The sequence below is a fragment of the Delphinapterus leucas genome, chromosome 11 (assembly GCF_059928025.1).
Source record: "Delphinapterus leucas isolate spDelLeu-1000000601 "Yukka" chromosome 11, BTC_Dleu_Yukka2, whole genome shotgun sequence".
NCBI classification, from domain to species: Eukaryota; Metazoa; Chordata; class Mammalia; order Artiodactyla; family Monodontidae; genus Delphinapterus; species Delphinapterus leucas.
The window spans coordinates 44,927,055-44,949,326 of NC_143139.1; the positions used below are offsets into that span (position 1 = coordinate 44,927,055).

General features: G+C 59.7%; 3 protein-coding genes across 6 annotated transcripts; 2 read left to right on the forward strand and 1 right to left on the reverse strand.

Annotated features, from left to right (window-relative positions):
- Positions 1 to 1,128: 1,128 nt before the first annotated feature.
- Positions 1,129 to 10,989, forward strand: NXPH4 (neurexophilin 4). Its single transcript, XM_022571450.2, has 2 exons — positions 1,129 to 1,323; positions 9,029 to 10,989. Exons 1-2 carry the CDS (start codon positions 1,267 to 1,269, stop codon positions 9,890 to 9,892), a joined length of 921 nt encoding a protein of 306 aa, XP_022427158.2. The 5' UTR covers positions 1,129 to 1,266; the 3' UTR covers positions 9,893 to 10,989.
- A 2,145-nt stretch (positions 10,990 to 13,134) lies between these two features.
- SHMT2 (serine hydroxymethyltransferase 2) lies at positions 13,135 to 18,083 on the forward strand. 3 transcript variants are annotated; one of them, XM_089920904.1, is made up of 12 exons: positions 13,135 to 13,274; positions 14,264 to 14,461; positions 14,958 to 15,037; positions 15,218 to 15,418; positions 15,713 to 15,794; positions 15,853 to 16,002; positions 16,129 to 16,268; positions 16,585 to 16,750; positions 16,947 to 17,046; positions 17,131 to 17,286; positions 17,367 to 17,474; positions 17,597 to 18,083. In XM_089920904.1, exons 1-12 carry the CDS (start codon positions 13,242 to 13,244, stop codon positions 17,722 to 17,724), a joined length of 1,542 nt encoding a protein of 513 aa, XP_089777030.1. In that variant the 5' UTR covers positions 13,135 to 13,241; the 3' UTR covers positions 17,725 to 18,083. The 3 variants fall into 3 exon arrangements, with proteins under 3 accessions (XP_089777030.1, XP_022427487.1, XP_089777031.1); XM_022571779.3 differs by having other exon boundaries at positions 13,138 to 13,274; positions 15,880 to 16,002; XM_089920905.1 differs by having other exon boundaries at positions 13,170 to 13,274; positions 13,498 to 14,461.
- A 173-nt stretch (positions 18,084 to 18,256) lies between these two features.
- COXFA4L2 (cytochrome c oxidase hypoxia associated subunit FA4L2) lies at positions 18,257 to 21,588 on the reverse strand. Of its 2 annotated transcripts, none has more exons than XM_089920908.1 (4): positions 20,644 to 21,588; positions 19,984 to 20,109; positions 19,124 to 19,184; positions 18,257 to 19,000 (listed from the first exon to the last, which is right to left on the reverse strand). In XM_089920908.1, exons 1-4 carry the CDS (start codon positions 20,748 to 20,750, stop codon positions 18,944 to 18,946), a joined length of 351 nt encoding a protein of 116 aa, XP_089777034.1. In that variant the 5' UTR covers positions 20,751 to 21,588; the 3' UTR covers positions 18,257 to 18,943. The 2 variants fall into 2 exon arrangements, with proteins under 2 accessions (XP_089777034.1, XP_022427490.1); XM_022571782.3 differs by lacking the exon at positions 20,644 to 21,588 and adding an exon at positions 20,435 to 20,581 and having other exon boundaries at positions 19,984 to 20,072.
- Between the last annotated feature and the right edge of the window lie 684 nt (positions 21,589 to 22,272).

Sequence of the window (22,272 nt, forward strand, 5' to 3'; positions counted from 1 at the left end):
GAGTGGCCTGCCCCTGTGATGTACCTGCGTGCATGCCTGGGGGCACGTGCTGGTGTCTCCGGGTATGTGTCTGTCTCTCTGTCTGTCTTTGCTTGTCCCTATCTCTCGCTGTCAAGGTGTCGGCCATACCACAATCTCAGCCACAGCCTCAGTGCATAGCAACAGCTGACAGGTGAAGACTCCTTGGGCAGGAGAGAGAGAGAGAGACTAGTGGGAGGAGGGAGGGATGAAGAAACAGCCAAGAGGATAGGAACAGAGACAGGGCCAGGCTGGAGACAGAGACAAGGACAGAGACAGAGGCGGAAGGGGAGAAGGATCTAGAGGAGCTGATGGTGAAAGATGGGACACTGGGAGAAAAGGGATGGAGGCTGCACCAAGAGGCCGGACAGGCGGCGCGGCTCCTGCCCAACCCCCCAAAGCGGGGATGCTCTGGGACGTGTTGAGGGGTCGGCGGTGGGGGGCGAGGGGCAAAGGTGAACGGCGGATCTAGCGGAGGGGTCTTGAGACCGCAGAGGTGCCTTGAAGGCGGGGGTTGGGGGGACGGCGGGCGTCGTTTGTCAGCCCTATTGAAAGACGTGATGGGGTTTCCTTCCGTGATCAATGATTCTCATCTCCGGGCCGAATGAGCCGCGGGGCGCCCATCCATCCCCGTCAGAGCCGCGCAGCGGCAGGCGCCCGGGGCCCCGCCCGCCCTCACCTCGGCCCCTGCCCTGCCTCTGCCCTGGGACCCTCCAGGGCCCGGAGCATCGAAGGGGCCCGGAGCTCCGAAGGACCCTGGTCTTGCTGGGCCGCTGAGCCTCCCCAGGCCCCTGCTCCACCGTGCCCCGCTTCAGGAACAAGGTCCCGGAGCCTCGAGCCCCACTCCCGGCCCTATTCCTCAGCGGTGCACAGACCCAGCCTCTCGGGTACAGGGTGCCCGAACCCCTCAGCTCTCTCCCCTTAGCACCTGGGCCGGGGGCGTGTCTGGGGCGTGTCGGGGTGAAAGTCACCTTCGGTGCCCCCAGCTGGGCGGGAGGGGGCGCGCGGGGCGCGGCCGGGATTGGAGCTCCGCGGAGCCCCGCCCCCCAGCCCGCCCGAGTCAGACCCAACTTTCTCCCCCGCCCGCGCCCCGCCCCCAGCGCCGCTCTCCGCTCCTCTCGCAGCTCAGTCCGCGGGCCGCGCCGCCCGCTCCCGCCGCTTCGGCAGCCACCCCGCGCCTTCGACCTCAGGCCCGGCTCCCGTTTGCCTGGGACCCGCCCCGCCCGCCCCGCCCGGCCTCCCGGGAAGATGCGGCTGCTCCCGGAATGGCTTCTCTTGCTCTTTGGCCCGTGGCTCTTGAGGAAGGTAAGGGCTGCCCTGCGGTAGCGCGAGCGCTGGGGTCCGGGACGCAAAGGTCCCAGAGTGCGAGGGGCTCCGTACGCCCGCCCCGCCTCCCGCTCGGAGCTTCCGAACTTTGCGCGGCGTGGGGGACGCGGACAGACAGATTCCCGATTCAGGATAGGCACTCTCCCAGCTCAAGTTGGCTGAGGGTCCGGGGGGCTGGTGCCAGGGTGGAGGCCTGACTCGGATCCCGCTCCAGGCGCGGCGCGGGAGGGGACGAAGCCCGACCCGCGAGTGCGCCAGACGGAGCGGGAGTGCGAGACAGACAGACAAGCCAGCAGGGTGTCAGCCTTGCCGTCTTTCCGCGCCAACCTCGCTCGCCTTCCTCGCTGTCTGTCCTTCCGCCCATCCACCCCCGCCTTCTCATTTCTCTTCTCTGCCCTTGTCACAATGCCAGGTGGGCACTGTGTTCCGAGGATACACAGCTCGGACACACGCGCGCACACACGGACTCACACAGATACCGCCGAACTTGGCTACAGTCTCCCATCACATTTCCCGCGGAGACACCATCTCCCCTGCACAACCTCACAGACACACCCCTCTCTCACGCCCGGCGGGTAGGGGGTAAGGGCTGTCTGGAAAGAGTCTCTCCTCCTGTCCTGTCCTCGCCCGCATCTCCCTAGGCTGCCTCCTTCCCTGAGGCTCCAGGGCGAAGACAGAGGCTAAAGGGGCCCCGACTTGATCTGCCTCCCTCCCGACTTGTAGGCTTCGATTTGTGTACACGGCGCGCTCGTGTGTGCTGGTGTGGAGTGCAGGGGTCAGCGTGTGCACCTGTGTGCGTGCCTGTGTCCGGGGCAGCCAGGCTTGGGTGTCTAGTGCTGGGGTCCAGGGTGCGTGTCTGCTGGTGTGGCGTGTGGTGTTGGCTCTGAAGGGGTGAGTGCAAGTGTGCCTGCTTCACAGGGCAGCCATCTGTGCCCCGCCGTGAGTCCCATAATGGGGGCCTAGGCCCAGGACCCCTATCTTCTTCCATCAGCTCCCCTGTCTCTGACTTTCCTGTTTCCCACCCTAAGTGTGACCTACCCAGTTTGGGGCAGACAGGTGGCTACCTAAACCCCTACTCGCTGCACCCCAACTCCCAGACCCTGCAGAATCTGGAAGGGGTGTAGTTCTCCCCACACACCTGGACCCCCACCTGCTCAGCCAGATCGCACTCAGCAGCTCCAGCAGGGCAGGGGCTGCCCTAGTGACGCTGGTGATGGAGCTCCCTGATTCTCCCAAACCCGCCTGGTGACCTTGAGCCGGAAGGTGGGCAGAGGAGCCCCCTCCACAAAAACTGCTTCCACTGGCAGGAGCTTCTTTTGGACCTGCTGCCTAGTTCTGCCCATAGAGCTGCCTGTGGGAGGGGGTCTGTGTCCCACAACCGACCCAGGTGTGAAGGCCCCGGGTGAGAGGTGGTGGGGATGGATGGTACTCCCCTGCCCCTCCTTTCTAATTCCTCCCCACTCTCCTCTCCCCTCTCCCCATCAAATAAACTCCCCTGTGGACCTATCTGGTTTAATTTCCTTTGCCCCCTGAAGGGGAATGAAACATCTGGTGAAGACTTGAGGGAGAGTAAGCGTGAGGATGTGAGCGATGGGGATGTATCTGAGTGTGCTAGAGCTGCCGCTGTGGGCCTCCGTGTTGGAGTCCGTGGGGGAGAGTGTATCTACCATTTAGTCCAGCTTGTGTGCGTGTGAGAAGCTGTGCTTACATGTACGTACAGACCGTGGGTGTGTGAATATGTATAACTGCGTGCGGGAGTGTGTGTAGGAAAGTGTGTGTCTGAGTATCTGTGTGCGCTTGTGTGCACTCGTGAGTATGGGGTGTGCTCATGTGTTTACCCCGAGGTGTGTCTCTGGTGGATATATGTGTGTTGGGGTGCATGTGTTGTCTCTATGTGAGTCTCCGAGGCTTGTGAGTGTGATCTGCTTTCTTGTCATTTTGAGTGCATTTGAGTGTGAGCCTCAGGATGTGTTCATGTATCTGAGTGTGGCGTGTGTGTGTGTGTGTGTGTGTGTGTGCGTGTGCTCAGGGCTGTCTCAGTGCCAGAGCTGGCACTGGGTTGACACTGGGTAAGAGGCTGGTGGGGCACAGTTTACAGGGAAACCCTAATTGTCCAACATTAACACCCCTGCCGGGCTCACTTGCCCGTCCTTCAGGAGCTCTCTCCCTCCTTCCTCCTTGCTCCAGGCTCCCGGTCTCCTTTCGGGGCCTGCGACTCCTGGCTTCCACTGGCCCTGGGGCTCTGGCCCAGGTCTCCTTCAGGATCTTTCTAACACTGTCTTTGACTCCTCTCTCTTTCTCTGGTCTTCCCCACCCCTTGCCAAAGCAGCCGCCTCCTGGGAGAAGCAGCAGGCGATCAATAGTCACTAATCACTAATCACTAATTACTAATTAGCTGGGGGAGGGCAGGGGCGGGGCCCTGTGGGACCTTCCAGCTCTATCATGCCTCAGGGAAGGATTAGGCTGAATGGAGTCTCTCGGCACTGGCTGGCCCCAGCCCCGCATCTAGCCACCCCCTCCTGCCTCCGTGTTCCCCTCTAGTCCCCCAGCTAATCTCTGGCTGGGCCACTTAGGCACATACAGCCTGGGCCAGGGCCCAGAGCTGTCCGCAGGGATTTGGGGGTAATCAGGGGCCGCAGCTGGGCCACGGACACAGGCGAGGTGGGCGCTGTGATAGCTCCCTTGGGCCAGGGCCTGCGCGTATGGGAGGGGCACCCGTGGAAAGAAGAATTTAAATGGTCTTAGGTTTGGGGTGGGGGAGGAGCTGGAGGTCCAGGACAGGGTGGCTGGGGAAGAGGTGAGGTACTTGGGGGACAGAAACAACGTAAAGAAGGGTCACTGGGGTCAGAGACAGGGTCTTTGGGAAGGGGCGAGATAAACGTTCAGAGAGACCAGGTAAGTGGAGGGGGCATCCTAGGGGTCAGAGATGAAGTCATCGTCGAGGAGATGCGGAACTTTGGACCGAGCCCTGGAACTCCACATGGGCGGGGGCCAGGACGGGGGACAGGGTAACAGAGAGAGGGCAGGGTCGGTCATAGGGGAGGGTCCCAGGGCTCAAGGGTGGCTGGCCGCAGTGGGGAGTCGCGGGGCTCGGGGTGGGAACGAGCTGCGGGGCGGGGATGGGGAGCAGGGAGCGCTGCCTTGAGCGCTGGAAATTGGCGAGTCTCCCCCTCTCCCTCGCCTACCCCTCCTCCACCTCCACCCCGCCCACTCCCCCTCCGGCTCCAGCTTCGGGAAATTACATCCCAGCTCCGCGGCTCCCACCCCCCCACCGCGCCCCGGAGCCCGCGCCTTTATAGGCACATTTATTGCAATAATAAAGTGAGGCGCAGGGCGGGGGGCGGGGGGCGGCCGTTCCCGGGGGGACTGCGCCGGCTCTGGGAAGCAGGGAAATAAAATAAAATAAAATAAAATCAAAATTCAGATAACGGTGAGCCTTGCGCTGCAGGCCACGAGCAGGCGGGCAGGCGGGGCTGAGGGGGAGGAGGCGCCCTGCCCAAGGGCAGAGCCCGCCCCACCGGCGATCCCCGCCCCCTCACGCTATAGATATAGTAGGGTCTGGAAGGAGGTATCTTCGCCTCCACCTGCCTGGCCCCCTCCCATAGCCTGATCCTGCCGGTCTTCTGCCTTTTCCTCTGACTTGTCTCCCATACCTGTCCTCAGCTCCTGTCTCCCTGTCTCTTATCTCCTTCCTTGTCCCCCATTCCCCATTCTAGTCCCCATTCACATTGCCCATCCCCAACTCCATCCCCTGGGTCCCTACATCCCTCAGTATCCCTGTCTCTGCCCAATAACCATTTCCCATCCCCCGTTTCTGTTCCCACCCCCATCTCCCGGTCCCTACCCCACTCTCATCTTCCCCAATGCCCATCCCTCATCCACCATCCCTGTCTTCCTCCATCCCCATTTTAGTTCCCACCTTGTTCTGTTCCCCCATCTTCATTCTCCTGGCCCCTATCCCATCTGCATCCTAGTCTCTGCCCAATGCCTGTCCACCATTTCTGATCTCTTCATCCCTGTTCCAGTGCCTGTCCTTGTTCCATCCTTATCTCTGCACCATATACTTGTGCCTGCTCAGTCCCCTCCATCTCTGTCCCAGTCTTCACCCCAGCCTGTCCAGTCCACCCCACCTCTGTCCTCACCCCCGTCTCTATCCGTGGTTCCCAGCCAGACCCTGGCTATTTCACCCGCCCTGACTGTGGTGCCCGCACCTCTTTCTAGGTGCAAGGGTTCAGTACGTTGTTCCCTCTCCTTCCCCAGCCCAGGCCTGGAGCACTCCACCTCCCCAACCACAGGGTGCCATCCCCTCCCCCAGTCAGAATCCTGAGCCACCCCGCCTGACCCACACAGCAGGAGAGAAGCCACCGACAGGTCTGGAGGCCTGGGGGAGGTGTGCCCTGCAATGCGGCTGGGGGGCCGACAGCCTGATCCTCCCGCATTCCCAGCGGTCCCGTCCCAAAAGAGCCCCCACCCCCACCCCAGTGGAGTTTGTTCAGCAGCAAAAGGCAGCCTCAACTCCCCTCCGATGCGTGGGCTCGCTGCCTTGGGGGCAAAGCACTCCTGGCTCGGCTCCCGCCCCGCCAGGGCCCGGAGGCGTCTGGTGAAGCGCACCCCCATCCTCACCCTCCCACTCCCTCCTGCCCCCCTAAGCCGACAACCAGGCTAGCCTCTCCCCTCCGCAAATGTCACTGCACCCAATTATCTTAATTAAACCAGCTCTGAAGTGAGGGGGACCCTTCCTCAGACGACACCCTGCTCCCACCCTCATTCGTAGAGGGGGAGGGACAGCACCATGGATTCTAGGCAAAGACGGACTCCCCTGTCACCTTGCTTTCCCCTCCCTCCCAACCCCACCCACGGTTGGAGACAATCTGAAGGATAGAGGGAAAGTACCACAGTTAGACAGACAGAGAGAAAACCAGAATCACAGAAGGAGAAAATTAGAGACAGAGTGAGGAAGAGACAGAGACAAAAAGAGACTGAGAGAGGGAGAGAGAGAGAGATGGAAAAACAGTGAGAGGGAGAGGGAGAGCAAGAGAGGGAGAGCGAGCGTGCGGGCAAGGAAGCCAGAGGGAGGATTTGATTTGATTTGATTCCATGTTCCCATTTCTCGGCTCGTTTCCTCGAAGACTCTCGCCCCTCCCTGGCTGAGCTCTCCGCGCAGGGTGGCTTCGGCCGCCCACCGCCCCAGCCCCGCACCTCTTGCCTTTGATCTTGGCTGTGTGCAGCAGCGGGTGGGGGGCGCGGGCGCCCAAAGCCCAGGGATTTGCCAGGATCAGAGAAGCGCAGGCAGCACTTTGGGATCAGAGTGGGGGGACACCTGGTACCCCTCACAGCCCAGCCAAAGCGCCTTGCCTCTCCCAGCCCCTGCCTGGGAGGAGTCGCTGGACTGAAGAAGTCGACAGGTCCTGCACTGGGTGCAGGACGTCTGGTGCTGCTGGAGTGTGCTGGGAGGGGATAGCTCAGAGGCATTCGGGGTCATAAAAGCAGGCTTGGGGGCCGCTGGATGCCCTGGAAAGAGCTAGTGGTTGGGCCCAGAGGGGTGAGGAGATTAGGTGTCAGAGTTCAAACGACACGCCCCCAACCATTCTTTGACTTCCCCTGGAAGCTTCACACACTCCCTCCTCCAGGGCTCAGGCCCTGCCCTCTCTAAGCCCACCTCCTGGGGCCTTGCTCCGTCCTCCTGGAAGGCCCTCTCCCCCTCCCCCGTGGCCCTGGACCCCTTCCCCTCAGCCCCTCTCAGGCCCACCCTCCGGGGGTGAGCCGCCTGCTCAAGCTTGTCAGTCTGAGTCAATCACTCTTGACGCTCCCGCCCCCCTCACCTGAGCTGGGAGGAGAGATGGACGGGAGGAGGAATGAGGGGGGCGATAAATATGTATGATGAGCGGGTGGCGGCGGCATTAATAACCCGGGATCGCAGAGCTGCGGGAATGGGGACCAGGCGGTGGAGATTCTAGCCCAGCAGCTTGACTCTGCCATTCCTGTCCCTTGTGGACACATGGTGTATGCAAACAGAGGGGGACACCCATGCTGCCTGGCCTCTTTACCTACCCAAAGCTCACCCTGCAGGCCAGTGGGGGACACCCCGTCCCCAGACCATTCATATACAGCTCACACATATGCACCCCCCAGGGGGGCAGAATGAGACCACGGTTGTTATATCATCGTGGACACACTGACACACACCCTTGAAGAAGAGCTTGACACATGCACAGAGGATGATAGGAGCTCACACAGGGAAAGTGACACCCTCAGTGAATCACACACAGCCACCCTTAGATATACAGCCAATCCAGGTATACAACTACACCAGCCACACAGATGCAACTGCCACAAACTGAAACACAGCCTCACTCAGACCAACACACACGGACAGGCAGACACAGCCAACCCAAGCACATATGCAACCCGGACACCTATACATAGCCATCACAGACGAGTACAACAGACATTCGGCCACCACAAGCAGGCAGACACACATAACACAGCCTCCTCAGACTGATACACAGGGGCATACAGATACACACAGACACACACACACAACCACCATGCACAGGCAGACACATACACACCCATCAGCATAGGTTGAGACGAGCACACGCACGCGCACGCACACACACACACAGAGTCATCACTCCAGGCAGGCAGGCACATATGTACAACCCTCTCAGGCTAACAGAAATACAACCACCCCAGACTGACACACGCAGTACTCCCTGCCCCCCAAGCCGAACCCACACGCAGTAAGGGCCACACTGAATGGCCACAGCTAGCACAGTCTGACTGACACACTCTGACATGCACAGCTCCTCTCCCTCTCCTCACTGGAGCAGCATCTCCATATTTCTTCCTCTCGCTCTCTCGCGTCTCCTTCGCTCCCTCGCGTCTCCTTCACTCCCGGCCACCACCCCACACACCCACACACACCCCCTCTCCGCCCCAGATAATTGATGGCCCGGGCCTGCCCGGGCAGCTCTCGCCTCTGGATCCATCTTGTACTCCCCCATGCTGTCTCCCAGATCCGTGGCCACCTGAGACACACGGAGACGGGTAGGGGCAGGCAGGGGGTAGTCTTCCAGCACGCTCCCAGCCCAGGGAGACCACCAGGCGGCCTCCCCCACAGCAGGAGTGCTGGAGGCAGAGAGGGGTGCCCACGTAGCTCCCAAGCCTCAACCAGAGCACCCGGACTCTCCGCTGCTCTCTACAGCTCCATTGGTTTCCCTTGCTTCTCCACACAAGGGAGTAGAGGCTGAGGCCCGGGTGAGGACCCTGGTCTTGGCAAAAGTGTCGGGAGGTCTCACTCTTTCTTGATGCTGGACGTTGACAGTGGTCATGGCCTCCCTTTGCCGGAGTCCAGCTTCTCCCTGGCCCATTACTCCCAACCAAGCCCGAGTCCACAGCTCCACTCCCTATTCAAACCCACATTGGCTTTGGCCTTTTTGGCTTTCTCAGCCCTCATCAGAGTTCTGAGAACACAAGGATTCTCAGTGTCATTTCACAGATGTAGAAATTGAGGCGAGACCACACAGCTTGAAAGGGCTGCAGGCCCACTCAAATGCGCACTCCCTGAGCAACTGCTCCGGGCGGCCCGATTCCATTTGGTTTCCTAGAGGGACTGGCGTGGCCCTGGCGGGTGGCCCCAGACAACCCCAGCGGCTCTCTTTTCCTCTTTCTTCGTCCACAGGCCGTCAGTGCCCAGATATCAGAGTCCGGGAGGCCGCAGTACCTGGAGCTGGGCCCGGCCGCGGCGGGAGAGGGAGCCCCTGGCCATCGGCTCCCGGCGCCGCCGAGGTCCTCCGACGGCCTGGGCACCGCCCGTGCCTGGAGCTGGGCCTGGCCGGCTAACCACACCCGGACACTGGCCCGGGCTGGGGTGGCGGGGGCCCCCGTGCAGCGCACCAAGAGAAAGCCGTCTATCAAAGCGGCCCGCGCCAAAAAGATTTTCGGCTGGGGGGACTTCTACTTCCGGGTGCACACTCTCAAGTTCTCGCTGCTGGTGACGGGTAAGATAGTTGACCATGTGAACGGTACCTTCAGCGTGTACTTCCGCCACAACTCGTCCAGCCTGGGCAACCTCAGCGTCAGCATCGTGCCGCCCTCCAAGCGTGTCGAGTTTGGGGGCGTCTGGCTGCCGGGGCCCGCCCCCCACCCTCTGCAGTCTACGCTGGCCCTGGAGGGGGTGCTCCCTGGGCTAGGGCCCCCGCTGGGGCTAGCGGCCGCGGGGTCGGGGCTAGGGGGCACCCTCGGGGGCGCGCTGGCGGGTCCGCTTGGGGGCGCGCTGGGAGTGCCCGGGACCAAAGAGTCACGCGCTTTCAATTGCCACGTGGAGTATGAGAAGACGAACCGCGCTCGCAAGCACCGCCCGTGCCTGTACGACCCATCGCAGGTGTGCTTCACCGAGCATACGCAGAGCCAGGCCGCCTGGCTCTGTGCCAAGCCCTTCAAAGTCATCTGCATTTTCGTCTCCTTCCTCAGCTTTGACTACAAACTGGTGCAGAAGGTGTGCCCAGACTATAACTTCCAGAGCGAGCACCCCTACTTTGGATAGCGCGCCCCGCCCTCGCCCGGGCCGTGAGCTTCCCGCGAAATCCCGGACTCCCTAAGTGGGACCTCTCCCCGTACCCCGCAGCTCCTGTGGCCGCGTCCACCCTTTCCACTCTGGGGCGGAGAGGAACAGCCCTCCCGGGGACCATCAGTCTGCGCGGGTCCCCTTTTCCTTACTGGGAGTGCCCACGAGGCTGGGGGTAGCCCCCTTGGCTACCGCCCAAAGTGGAGGAGCAAGAGCGCAGCCCCAGAATAGGCGGGGCTTGGAGGCGGTCCCAGCGTCTCCTGCGTCCACATTGGGTCCTCTTTACGCCCTGGCGCTGGGCTGGATACTCCCCTTGTCCGCAGCTTTAATAACGCCTGGCCCGGCCCCCTCATCCCACCCTGACTTTCTTACCCCCAGGTACTTGTCCTCCACCCTGTACCCACGTAAAGACCATAAATGCCTATAAACCGTGGCCTATTCCCATCCCCTCTGCTTGCCGTATGCCTGTCCCCCTTTCCCCGAAACCCCAATAATTAGGGTAGCGGAAGCAGAACTCCTGGGCATAGGCGATCGACCCGGCCCCTGCCCTCCGCCCGCCTCCCTCCGGTCCTTGCCATCCTGCTCCACCTTTCCGGCTGCTTCCTCTCGGTGATGTTTTTTTTTTTTTTCCTACACCAAAACAGACGGGAAAGGGAACAAAATAAAGTGAAATCCAATACGCGTCTGTGTGAGACCTTTGTAGGGAAGTGGGTGGTGGTGGTGTGGGTTTATGTCTGGCAGAGACCTGGCCAGGGCCTCCTTCCTCGGCGGCTCGTGGGGAAACTGAGGCAAATATTGACGGAGCTAGCACCTTGGAGGTCATCCAAGACCAGATCAGATACAGATGAGGACGACCCTTGGGGTTGGAGCCCTGCCTGAGGTGGGAATTTTCCTCCCAGAGGTGGGCGAAGTGAAGCTGCCGAAAATAGGATGGGGATTAGACCTGACAGCGGACCACCAGCGGGCTATTTTGGGGGAGGAGGTATAAGGCCTTGAATGGGATGGAGATGTAAGGGACAGCGTAGGCAGAGCGCTGACAACCTGCTAAGCTCCGCGGGGCTGGCGGGAGGCGGCAGGTGGGGCGGGGGGAGGGGGAACGGTGTTTTCGGCATCTGGAGTCATCGATCTTCCTTTTCCTTCCTAATTCCGTGGGCGCTGAGTTTGCAGACGGTTGGGGGAGGGAGGCCTGAGACGAGGGGGTGGGGGAAGGGACGAGCGCGAGTTTGGAGAGCCCAGCAGCGTCGCTGCTGCTTGTCGTCTGCAAACGCAAACAAGGGCCCCTTCAGCCAGCTGCCCACCCTCCCCACCCACCCCTCCTCCAGCTCACTCCTGTCGACACAGCTGCTAATTTTATCCGCCCCCAGCCCTGGCCCGGGCGTTAATTGGCTGCGGCTTCATTAGCAGTTCTCAAGCTCAGCCCCACCACCCCCCGCCTCCCCTCGGGACCCCTGACTGGGGCGAGGGAGGAGGTACAGACTAGCTGAGGCACAGAACGACATCTCGTCCTCAGCCTTCCTTCGCCTTGAGTCCTGGGTCAAGGTAAGACTGGAAGAGAGCAGTGTTATCCGGAGGATTGCCCACTGGCTCCAGCGGGAAACTGAGTCGGAGGTGAGTCTCACCCAGACACACCTGGGAGTGAAAAGTCAGTATGGGGAAAATAAATAGGTGATGGATGGATGGATAACAGGATCAACTGAAAGAGGAAGGTGGGAAGTGGTTCTGGGTCAGAGATTATAAGAAGGAGGGGAACCCAGCAGACTCCCAACACCAAGCTTATTACTGGAAAAAGCTGAAAGCACCTGAGGCTAGAGTGGGAGGGAAGGAGGTTAGAGCTAACTAAGGGGGACATCTGAGGCCTGATATGAGAACCAAGTGGGAATGACTGGAATTAGCAAGTTAGCCCATCTGGGCCTCAGTTTCCTCCCTTGTAAAGCAATAATAAAATAGAGTGTTCTGGAGGTTAAATGAGACTTTGCAAGTGAATAGGCTTTGTGACGGATTGTCCTCCCCCTCTTTGACTCACAAACCTATCTCCTCCAATCGCCATCCTCTCCTCTTCCTCCCCCTGCTCTTAGGACATCTGGGCATCTGGGAGCAGAGTAAGGTGCCTCTGCCTGTAATTGCATTTGTTGTTCACCTCTTGATGGACCGGCAGTCAGTGACCTATTCTGATATTTCCACAGCTATGGCATGCCTAGCATGGTGAAGGGGCGCAATGTGTCTGCTGAATGAATGAATGAATGAATTGTAATGTTGTAAGGCAGTGGTTCTCAAATTCACTGCTTATTAGAATCACTAAGGAGAGGTTTTGTTGTGTTTCAGCGTGAGTGGGCAAATGCCCATTCTTTAAGATCCATTGAATTAGAACCTCTGAGGAAAGGCTCCCCACTCATATATTTATATCACATTTCCGAGCCAATTCTGATGTCCAGGTTTGGGAACCTACTCCTGGAGGGATCGATGAGTCCCTCCCCTAAAGGATGAGTCCAGATGAAGTCAGGCTACAAGGAAGATCCCTTCCAGCTCCAAGGATCTATAGCCCTAGGATACAAAGAGAGCTCCGTGATTGCTGGAGCAGCAAGAATGAATTGGTAACAAAATTCAACAAGTGCAAGGAAAGGAGGGAGCACCTCAGTCAGCTCCCGGATGTCCCAGGGAAAGAGGAGACGGTCACGGAGGAGGCAGGTTTGTGAGGATGGGGGGGGGGGGATGATCCATCCAAGAGCATGTTTACATACAGCCTCATATAATTCCCACATGTTATTTTATTATTGATTTATAAGTGAGGAAAATGCAGCTCAAATAGGCTAATTTGCTAGTTAGTCCCAGAGCTGGAACTTGAACTTGGGTCTCTCACTCTTCCAAACCAGGGTGCTTCCCAGTGCAACAGGGCTCTTCAGCTTGTATAGGAGTCGTTGTATTTCCCAGACAGCCTAATAATGCTAGGTTCACTCAGTAGACACCCAATAAATTGTTGCTGTCTGGACAACAGACAGGAAAAAAAGAAAGAAAGAAAGAAAGAAAACCTTGAAGAGCTTCAGGACAACGAGGAGATGGGGCGGCACTGGATCTCTTTTCTTTCAGGCAAAAGCTTCTGACCCTGGGGCTACAGACGGGAAACGAAAGTGAAGAAGAGGGAAAAAAAAACTACAATTCCCAAAAGACCATAAAGCGTCCACCTTACGCATGCGTAGGCCCCGCCCTAATTCTGTGGCTTCCCAGCAGCTCTTTTCGCGCATGCGCTCTCCGATCAGTCTTCTTCCAGCCCCTCGTTTTCCCCGGCCGGAGTTGGTGCCTGGACCTGCTGCGACCTTCATCTCCGGTTGCGATGTTGCTCTTCTCTTTGCTCTGGGCGACTCGGGTAAGAATGGGGCTCCGGAGGCTGGGTGACTAGTAGGAAGTAAGCTCCCCTCCTATCCTAGTTAACTATTCACAAACTTGGGTTCTCTTGGCTTTTAAACGCACGTGGTCTGGGTCCTCCGGGAGGGGAGAGCGGGAGGGGAGAGAGAATGTGCAACTAGGGGGTCCCTGAGACCCCCGGCGCACGCGGGGTGATTGGGGCCCCTCTCCATTCCGGTAACCAGATGCCCCAAGGCCTTGTGACCGCCCATTTGACGTGGCATTAGGGAAGAGAACTGTGGACCCTGTGCTGACCAGCGAGCGGGGTTCCTGGCCTGGACCGGCGAGCTAAGTCTTTCCTGCGAGCTCTGAGCCATGCAAATGATGCAGCTGGTCACCCTTGCTTGTATCAGGGGTCCCGCGGCTCTGTGGGCTGGAAGGAGGTGGAAAGAGTGGGGAGCACAAAAGACAAGATGTGGGTTTTGGCTTCCCTGCCAGCAGTCCACCCCCAACCCCGTACACACACCTCTTCCCCAGGGGCTGCTGAAGGTCTACCCTGGCACCTCCGTTGCTCAGGAAGCCACCAGCTCGTTGCCCTAACTCTTGCCAGTTTGGTTGCCTCCCACCCTGACTGGGGTATCACTTTGTGAAGGCTCTGCAGGAAGACCATGTGTTTCTGTGGGTGGGGACTGCCCCTGAGCTCCAGAGACATAGGCTTCTAGAGGACAGACTTTGCCCGAGGCTTTGCAGAGTGGTTCAAGGGCAGAGGTGGAGGGAGAGTCTGAGGTGAGGTGAATGGACCGAATCAGAACCACCCCCTGGACATTGATCTCAACCTTGGCTCTAGAACTGGCTTTTGAAGGTGGAGGTGGGAGTGGTGAGAACTGGAACAGACCGACGAGACAACTGGCTGCTGGATATGGAGCCTGAGGTCCTGATAAGCGTGGCTGAGGGTTGTTGACTGTTTTTGTCTGGGCACTTTTTCTTTGACCCTGTCTTTTCCTCCCCCAGCCTCTGCGGAGATGTGGTCGGCTGGTCAGGATGGCCATACGGTGCCAGCACAGCGAGGCAGCCCAGACCCAGACTGGAGAAGCAACCAAGGGCTGGTCAGGCCAGGAGAGTCTATCGGACAGTGACCCTGAGATGTGGGAGCTGCTACGGAGAGAGAAGGACAGGCAGTGTCGTGGCCTGGAGCTCATTGCTTCAGAGGTGGGGCCTGGGAGAGGGGCCAGGGCTTAGGCCACCGTGGGTGCTGCAAGTAACAGGTCATCTTCCTGCTATTTCTCCAGCTCTCCCTTTCAGACTCAGGGCCTTCCTGCTGGACCTCATCTTCCTCTCTTCTTACTGACCTCTGAAGCAAAGGCAGGGCCAGTCTGGCTTATGGGATGGGGCATTAGAAAGCTTCCAGAGCCTCCCGGGGCTCCTATAGTTTAGTCTGGTCCCTTTTGCATCCCAAGAGGAAAGAGAAGCTTGGAAGCACAGGTTCAACTGGACAGGTGGCCTTGCTGGAGACACCTATCACAGCAGCTGGGTTTCTGAGGATGCTGCTCTGGGCCTGCCCCAGGCCTGGCACGGAATCCTAAATGAACAGAGCTTTCTGTAGAACCCAGCTCCTCCCTGCAGCCTGGGCTCTGGCACGATGGGGCTGTGGGATCCAGGGAAGGGGGCTCAATACCTTCTGACATTGCCCCCTCCCCCACCCCAGAACTTCTGCAGCCGAGCTGCGCTGGAGGCCCTGGGGTCCTGTCTGAACAACAAGTACTCGGAGGGTTATCCTGGCAAGAGGTGAGGGCTAGGCACCAGAAGGCTGGAGGACAGCCTCAGGGATGGTGATCCCAGTGGGGGACACCTGCCTGTACCTTCCTAGTGTGCATAGAGAAGTGGCCTTCCCAGTCCTTTGCTGCTGGTCCAGGGGGATGGTGGAACCCTTTCTCTGTGCCCTGATCTACTCCCCTCCCGTTGCAGGTACTATGGAGGAGCAGAGGTAGTGGATGAAATCGAGCTGCTGTGTCAGCGCCGGGCCTTGGAGGCCTTTGACCTGAATCCTGCTCAGTGGGGAGTCAATGTCCAGCCTTACTCGGGGTCCCCAGCCAACCTGGCTGCCTACACAGCCCTTCTGCAGCCTCATGACCGAATCATGGGGCTGGACCTGCCTGATGGGGGCCAGTGAGTATAGATGGGGTGGGTGATGGGCTTGTAGGCAGTATGGGCGTGGGAGAAGATAATCTGTTGAACACCTACCGTGTTCCATGCGGATGAAACAGGGCTCTCCCAGTCCTGCAAGTTCCAGGGAATGAGGAAGATAAGACCCCAGAAAGCGGTGCCCAGAGCCGTGAGGGTGGTGCCTGCTAGGAGCAGTGTTCCAGAGACCCCGGCCTTTGGAGTGGGGCAGGAAGGGAGCGGCTAAGTCTGAGTTATTCCACTCTGAACCTGCCTCTGCTTCCTCTCCTCCCCTCCCAGTCTCACCCATGGCTACATGTCTGATGTTAAGCGGATCTCAGCTACATCCATCTTCTTCGAGTCTATGCCCTATAAGCTGAATGTGAGTGCTCTAGGGTGTGGGGAGGGAGCTGTGAGGAGCTGCCCTGCTTTCTTCTTAGGGCTTTAGTTTTTTTCTGTCTGTCCAGCCCAAAACCGGCCTCATTGACTATGACCAGCTGGCACTCACTGCTCGGCTCTTCCGACCTCGACTCATCATAGCTGGTACCAGTGCCTATGCTCGCCTCATCGACTATGCCCGCATGCGAGAGGTGAGTGGAGGGCTGGAGTACCCGCCCCTCCCTAAGGGCTGGTGGGGAGATTTTGGAGGAGGGGCAGCCTTGGGCAGGCCTGTCTGGGCCCTCCCCAGGCTGAGGCCTGTCTCTGTACCTGCCCAGGTGTGTGATGAGGTCAAGGCACACCTGCTGGCGGACATGGCCCACATCAGTGGCCTGGTGGCTGCCAAGGTGATCCCCTCACCTTTCGAGCACGCGGATGTTGTCACCACCACCACTCACAAGACCCTTCGAGGGGCCAGGTCAGGCCTTGCCCCTCACTGCCCCTCACTGCCTTCACTCCTGGGGCGTTGTTGGGCTGGATCTGAGGAATTCATTCCCACCAGAAGCCCAGTCTATGACAGTTCTCCTTCTCTTGCCCGTGGAGGCAGTTCCCCGGCAGGGGGTTTGGGGGTGGAGGTGAGGGCTGCTCCCCTCAGCCCCTGGAGTCTTGCACACAGAGCACAACTGTGCTGGACTCTAGAGCCTGCGGGGCTGGGCGAGCCAGCTTCCTCTGTTCTCCCCACCCCCTTGCCCTTTCTTTTCGGCTTAGCTTCTGACCGCCTACCTCCTGCACAGGTCAGGACTCATCTTCTACCGGAAGGGGGTGCGGGCTGTGGACCCCAAGACGGGCCGGGAGATCCCTTACACGTTTGAGGACAGAATCAACTTTGCTGTGTTCCCGTCCCTGCAGGGGGGCCCCCACAACCATGCCATTGCTGCGGTGGCTGTAGCCCTAAAGCAGGTTGGGGAGCCTATTCTTGTGGGGTGGGTGGGGCATGGCCTACAGGTTCAGACCCTGCACCTTGCCAACTGAAGTTGGAGCTGATGGAAGGGAGGTGCCAGGATGGGAGGGGGTTGGGATGGGGTCACACTATGCTGGGGGTGGAGGGGCAGAAGGGGCAGGGCTTAAGGTGACAGTGCTGCTATCTCATCTCCAGGCCTGCACCCCCATGTTCCGGGAGTACTCCCTGCAGGTTCTGAAGAACGCTCGGGCCATGGCTGATGCCCTGCTAGAGCGAGGCTACTCACTGGTGTCTGGTGAGCCAGGGGGTAGGTGAAAGCCTCTGTACCCTCAGGCAGAGGCCCAGGACTCAGTACTTCCTGCTTACTGTCCCCCCTCAGGTGGCACTGACAACCACCTAGTGCTGGTGGACCTGCGGCCCAAGGGCCTGGATGGAGCTCGAGCTGAACGGGTGTTGGAACTCGTATCCATCACGGCCAACAAGAACACCTGTCCTGGAGATCGAAGTGCCACCACACCTGGGGGCCTGCGGCTGGGTGAGACCTGGGTTCCAGCAGGGAAGGGTGGCTGCCAGGTGGGCCTGGGCCATGCTGATCCTCTCCTGCCTCTCTCCCAGGGGCCCCAGCCTTGACTTCTCGACAGTTCCGTGAGGATGACTTCCGGAAAGTTGTGGGCTTTATAGATGAAGGCGTCAACATCGGCTTGGAGGTGAAGAGCAAGACCGGTGAGTGGGCAAGCCCTCCCCTGCCCCCACCCAGTTTACATTCACTGTCTCCCCCCTCCTTCAACTGATCGAATGGCCTTCCCCAGAGCTCTGACCACTTTTCTTTTCTCCCCCATCTCTAGCCAAACTCCAGGATTTCAAATCCTTCCTGCTCAAAGACCCAGAAACAAGTCATCGGCTGGCTGACCTCAGGCAACGGGTGGAGCAGTTTGCCAAGGCCTTCCCCATGCCTGGTTTTGATGAGCACTGAAGGCACCTAAGAAATGAAGCGCACAGACTGACGTTTATTCCTCTTGCCCCTACCTGGACAAGTTAGGGGTGGGGGTAACTGCCTATCTTCCAATTTTTTGCTGGAGGAGGGGAAGGCCGCCCACTTAAGGGAAAAAGCGGGTATAGTTCCCCTTCCCAGGATTTGTAGCTGAGAAGGTTTCTTCTTGTAACAAGACTTAGAAGGAAGAGGCTTGGGGCTTTCTGCCCTAACCTCTCTCATTATCTCAGTGTTATAGACTCCCTGCCCTCTCTTGAGGAGGGGGAGTTGCCCTTGTGAGCCAGAGGAAGGAGTGGGTAGGCACCCTTCTTTCATTTTTATCTAATAAAATGCTGACCTGCCCTGAGCTTCTGTTACTGTGGGAGGGGTCCCCTGGGCCAGGTGGTGATTTGTCTCCCTCAGCATGTCCCTCCCTTCCCTCCCACCACTACCATGAGGACCCCTGGGGCTGCAGTCTCCTCTCCCTCTGATCAGAGCTGACACCAGACGTGATTAGCAGGCGCAGCAAATTCAATTTGTTAAATGAAATTGTATTTTGCCCACGGCTGCTTCTGTTTGATCCCAGGGGACGGAGGGGAGCAGGGAGGGGTGGGGAAGGCAGGGGGAGGCCCAGGTGCGAGGCAGGAGGGGGTGCCCATTGGCACGGGAAGCGGGGGGCTTGGGCACTGGGAGGAGCGAGCTTCACCTCCTTGGGCGTAGGTGCCTCATCACAGGCTGGCTGGGCTGTCGGTAACGAGCCTGGTGGAACCCAGTTCAGCCAAAGTAGCACCGCCCCTGGGCTGGTGCCCAGAGCCTGGGCGAACGTGGGGCCCGCCACGTCACTTGGCACTAAGGCCTCTGCTTGGTCTTGGCTCTCACGTAGGCCATGCTCCACACGTAGTGTGCACCACACCCTGTGAGGCCCGCGGGGCAGGGGGGCTGGCATGGGCCTTTTGGGTTGCCCAGGCTACTGCCTACCCTCCTAACTCCCCCTTTCCTCCCCCCTCGTGGGACTGAAGCTGAGGGTCAGAGGTGCTTCCGCTGCTGGGAGCAAGGGAAGAGGGTAGGGGTGGAGCTGCCTCTCCTCCTCGTGGGAACTGGCCTGTGTAAGCAGGAGCTGGACAGGGTGGCTAGAGTGGTGCCCTGGGGTGGACGGTCGAGAGCTGAAGAAATGAGTAGGCTGGCTGGTGGTGGTTTACATCGACGTGCTCTGCAGCCAGGCTTAGAAGTCTGGCCGGTCTTTCTTCAGTTTCTTATAGTCAGTGGAAACTGCAAGGAACTACAGGAGAGAAAGGAGGGTTGCACCGAGTGCCCCAGGCCTCCCTTTGCTGGGGTGGGAGGTGCCAGCTGGGATCAAGAGATGAGCGGACGGAGGTGCAACCCTGAAGCCACTGGGAGTTACCTTGTACTGGTCATTGGGGCTCAGGCGGTTCCAGGGCTCCGGGTTGTTCTTTCGGTCCCAGCTGTGGAGAGGGAGGGGGAGGGTTAGGGTTTCCTCTTTGGGAGCTAGGACTCTGTAGCCTCAGGGCACCCGCAGGGTCTGCGCCCCCGCCCCAGCACGCCCCCTCTTCCGCGGAGGTGGGGGGCATTTCCCAGAGATTGAGAGGGGAGGGGTCACGTTAGCGGGTGCTGACAAGTGAGACAAGAAGGCTGTCAGCATTGTCAGCCTGGGGCCAGGTGACAGACGTGACAACCCGGCCCAGGGACTCCCGCCTGCTCCTTGTCACCCCAGGTTAGCCCCATAGAGCAGAGCGGTGGGAATCAGGCAGAAATCCCGAGGCGCTGGGGTTGTAGTGATGTGCCTCGAATTCAGACAACGCCGTGGGTGCTCCTGCGTGCTGAAGGACCCTACACTCCCGCCGCCTCTGGCGGGGCTTGCGGTCTCCGCGCCGCCCCGGCCCCAAAGGCGCCCCCAGCAGCTCACCCGGCCACACCCCCAGCGCTTGGGCGGCGAGACAGAGGTACCAGAAGGCCACCGGCGGCCAGCAGAGCGGCGTCACCATGGCAACGCGGCCGGGAGCGGTGCTAGTTCCGCAGCCCAAAGCGGGCCGAGTCGCCAGCCACTGAGGAGTGAGCTGTCTGGTGGGCCCGAGCGAAGGCGGGGGCCTCGCAGGTCAGGAGCGGGCTCCAGCCCCGAGATACCACTTGCCTAGGGATTCTCGCGAGGACCCCTCATTCCCACCATTCCTGGGAGGCCTGTGCGTCCCTGTCTCATCTTGCCCCAGCCAGGACCCCTTCCTGCGTCCCAAGCCCGGCCTTTACCAGACGTCGGGGCTGCGCACCGCGAGTCGCAGCAAGTAGAGCGTAGCGCTGCCCATGCCCAGGCCAATGAAGCCGATCATCGGGATGAGCTGCGGGAAGACAGAGGGAACTTTCAGGGGCAGCCCCCTCCCAGTCGCCCTTTACAAGCTTTTCTGCTCGGCCCGCCCGCTCCCCCACTCCGGGTCCGGCGCCCCCTCCCTTCCGTGAGGGAGGACCGGCAGCCTCCCACACCACATTTTTGCCGTAGTCTCCCTCAACCTACTGCGAGTCTGTCTGAGGTGGATTCAAGGGACACGGAGGGCATATTGCAGGGATGGACTGAGGGCACCCTGAAGAAATATTAGGAGCTTTGGGGGAACTAGGCAAGAGGCAGGGTACTGGGAGATTTGGGGGTTGCCAGGGCAGCTAGAGAGTTAGAAGGTAGAATCATGGCTCCTGAGACCAAACTCACCCCGGGATGTCTCTTGATCTGCCGGTAGAAGCGGGCTCCGAGGCTGGTTCCTGCCATGTCGCCTCTTCAGTGTCTGGTCCTCTCCAGCCTCCCTGCTCCCTTGCTCCTCCTGGGGTCCCGCCCCTCTCTGGGGAGGGGTCAGCCCAGCCCAGCCTGGCCCAGCTCGGCCGCTTCATCAGACTTTCCCCGCCCCCAATCTCTCTCCCTACGGCAGTTCCAGGCTCGCTGGGAAGAGAACTGTTGGGGAACAGGGGCATTTCTGCTCATCCATTCTCCACTCCAAGGGGTCAGAACCTGGCCCATGGGACATCATCATGCTTTGGGCTTTGGGCTGGTCCAAGGGAGAGGCCTCTCAGACTCTGACTCACAGACTGATTGAGGGGGATCCCGAAGTGGGAGGAAGGACTCACCATGGGACAGGCAGACAGACCTCCAGCAAAGTGCAGGTGGGAGTGTTCACAGGTGGGACCAGGAGGGGCCAGGAAAGAATGAGGACATCTGTAATGCTTCCCTGACACCCCTAGAGCCACCCAGGAGCTGGCAGGTCTTGGGGGCCCTGGTTCTGTTTCCCTCCACAGTATAGTGGGAACAGGAGGGGGACAGATAGACCAACAGCACTAAAGCTGCCCCAGCCGCTCTAGTCCTGGGTGGTTTCTTCAAGTTGCTTTCTCCAAGTTGTGTTGTGATTAGCCTGGAACAGTGTCTGGAGGCCAGGGAAGCCGGGCATTATCTTACACCTGACTCAGAATAGAATAAATCAGTTGGTTAAGTTTGGGGGCTAGAGAGACTTCCTTCCCCTGCCTACCTGGGTTAGCCATCCAAGGAAGCCACGTTCTGTCTCTGGCTGTGATGGAGAGAAAGAGAATGGAGTAAAGGAAACAGCTGAGGAAAGACAAAAAAGATGTTGAAGGAGAAAAGAGAAAAAGACACAGACAGAAGCGTCGTAGAGCGATTGCCTCCCTTTACGCGACCAACTGGGGTATATGAACTCGCGTGTATGCTATGTTGTCAGGGTGGGAAAGCTCACTGCCACCATCTTCGGGAAACTGGGGTCCTAGGGACCCAGGAGCGCAGCCCTAACCACCTCTCCCCACTCCACGCTAACCTCCATCCTCCCTGCCTCCCCCACTGCTGCCCTGGCAGCCCATCCTACAGAGGTCTCTCACTTCTCCCCTCCAGAGCCTCGTGGTGCCCAGGCAGGGGCGAGCTGTGCACCCACCGCTGTGCCCCTCAGAGCACCGAGAGGGAGAAGTCCCTTTCTGGGGGCCCTCCTGCTTTCGCCCCGAGCTGATACCTCCCCAGCCTCCTGCGCTGACAAGCGCGGCTGTAATTAGGCTGCGGGGTCCTGAGCTCTCCGCCTCCCTCCGGCGGATAATGAGATAAAGTGTCAGAGACACGGCGAGAACAAAGAGACAGAGACTCAGTGCTTACGTGTGTGGGGGACGGCGGAGGGCGACTGACGGGATGTCAGAGCCTGGAGCAGCGCAGAGCCCGGCCCTTCCTGAGGACCCGCACCTCCAGGGCTGGGTCAGGGGCTGGGGTGTCCTGTCACCAGTGCCCCTTAGCCCTCCAGTCTCTGGGACTAAAAATCACTCCTGGAGCTCGAGCTCGAGGGCCGCACAGCTGGGCTGCACATCGGGCTCTTGTGGCACAACTGGGGCTCCAGGATGCCGATAGGTATGTCTGGCCCCTGTACCGCGCCCCTTTGCTTCTTGGGCCCTCGCCCTCCTTCCGGTGCCCTTTCTTGTGAGTTCCAGTGACCCGGGCCTAGCGCATTCAGGACCCTCTGACCCACTTCTTTCCTTGGAGCCGCCGTTGATCCTCCTGCCTTGGGCCTC

Excerpts from the sequence above, each read along its gene's own strand:
- NXPH4 (XM_022571450.2), top strand. The coding sequence starts at position 1,267 with ATGCGGCTGCTCCCGGAATGGCTTCTCTTGCTCTTTGGCCCGTGGCTC. Across the intron at positions 1,324-9,028 it reads GCCCGTGGCTCTTGAGGAAG|GCCGTCAGTGCCCAGATATC; the intron begins GTAAGGGCTGCC and ends CTTCGTCCACAG.
- SHMT2 (XM_089920904.1), top strand. The coding sequence starts at position 13,242 with ATGTTGCTCTTCTCTTTGCTCTGGGCGACTCGG. Across the intron at positions 17,287-17,366 it reads ACCTGGGGGCCTGCGGCTGG|GGGCCCCAGCCTTGACTTCT; the intron begins GTGAGACCTGGG and ends CCTCTCTCCCAG. Across the intron at positions 17,475-17,596 it reads GGAGGTGAAGAGCAAGACCG|CCAAACTCCAGGATTTCAAA; the intron begins GTGAGTGGGCAA and ends CCCCATCTCTAG.
- COXFA4L2 (XM_089920908.1), bottom strand. The coding sequence starts at position 20,750 with ATGATGATGTCCCATGGGCCAGGTTCTGACCCCTTGGAGTGGAGAATG. Across the intron at positions 20,110-20,643 it reads CCAGCGAGCCTGGAACTGCC|GGGGCTGCCCCTGAAAGTTC; the intron begins GTAGGGAGAGAG and ends GGCGACTGGGAG. Across the intron at positions 19,185-19,983 it reads GTGCGCAGCCCCGACGTCTG|CTGGGACCGAAAGAACAACC; the intron begins GTAAAGGCCGGG and ends CCCTCTCCACAG.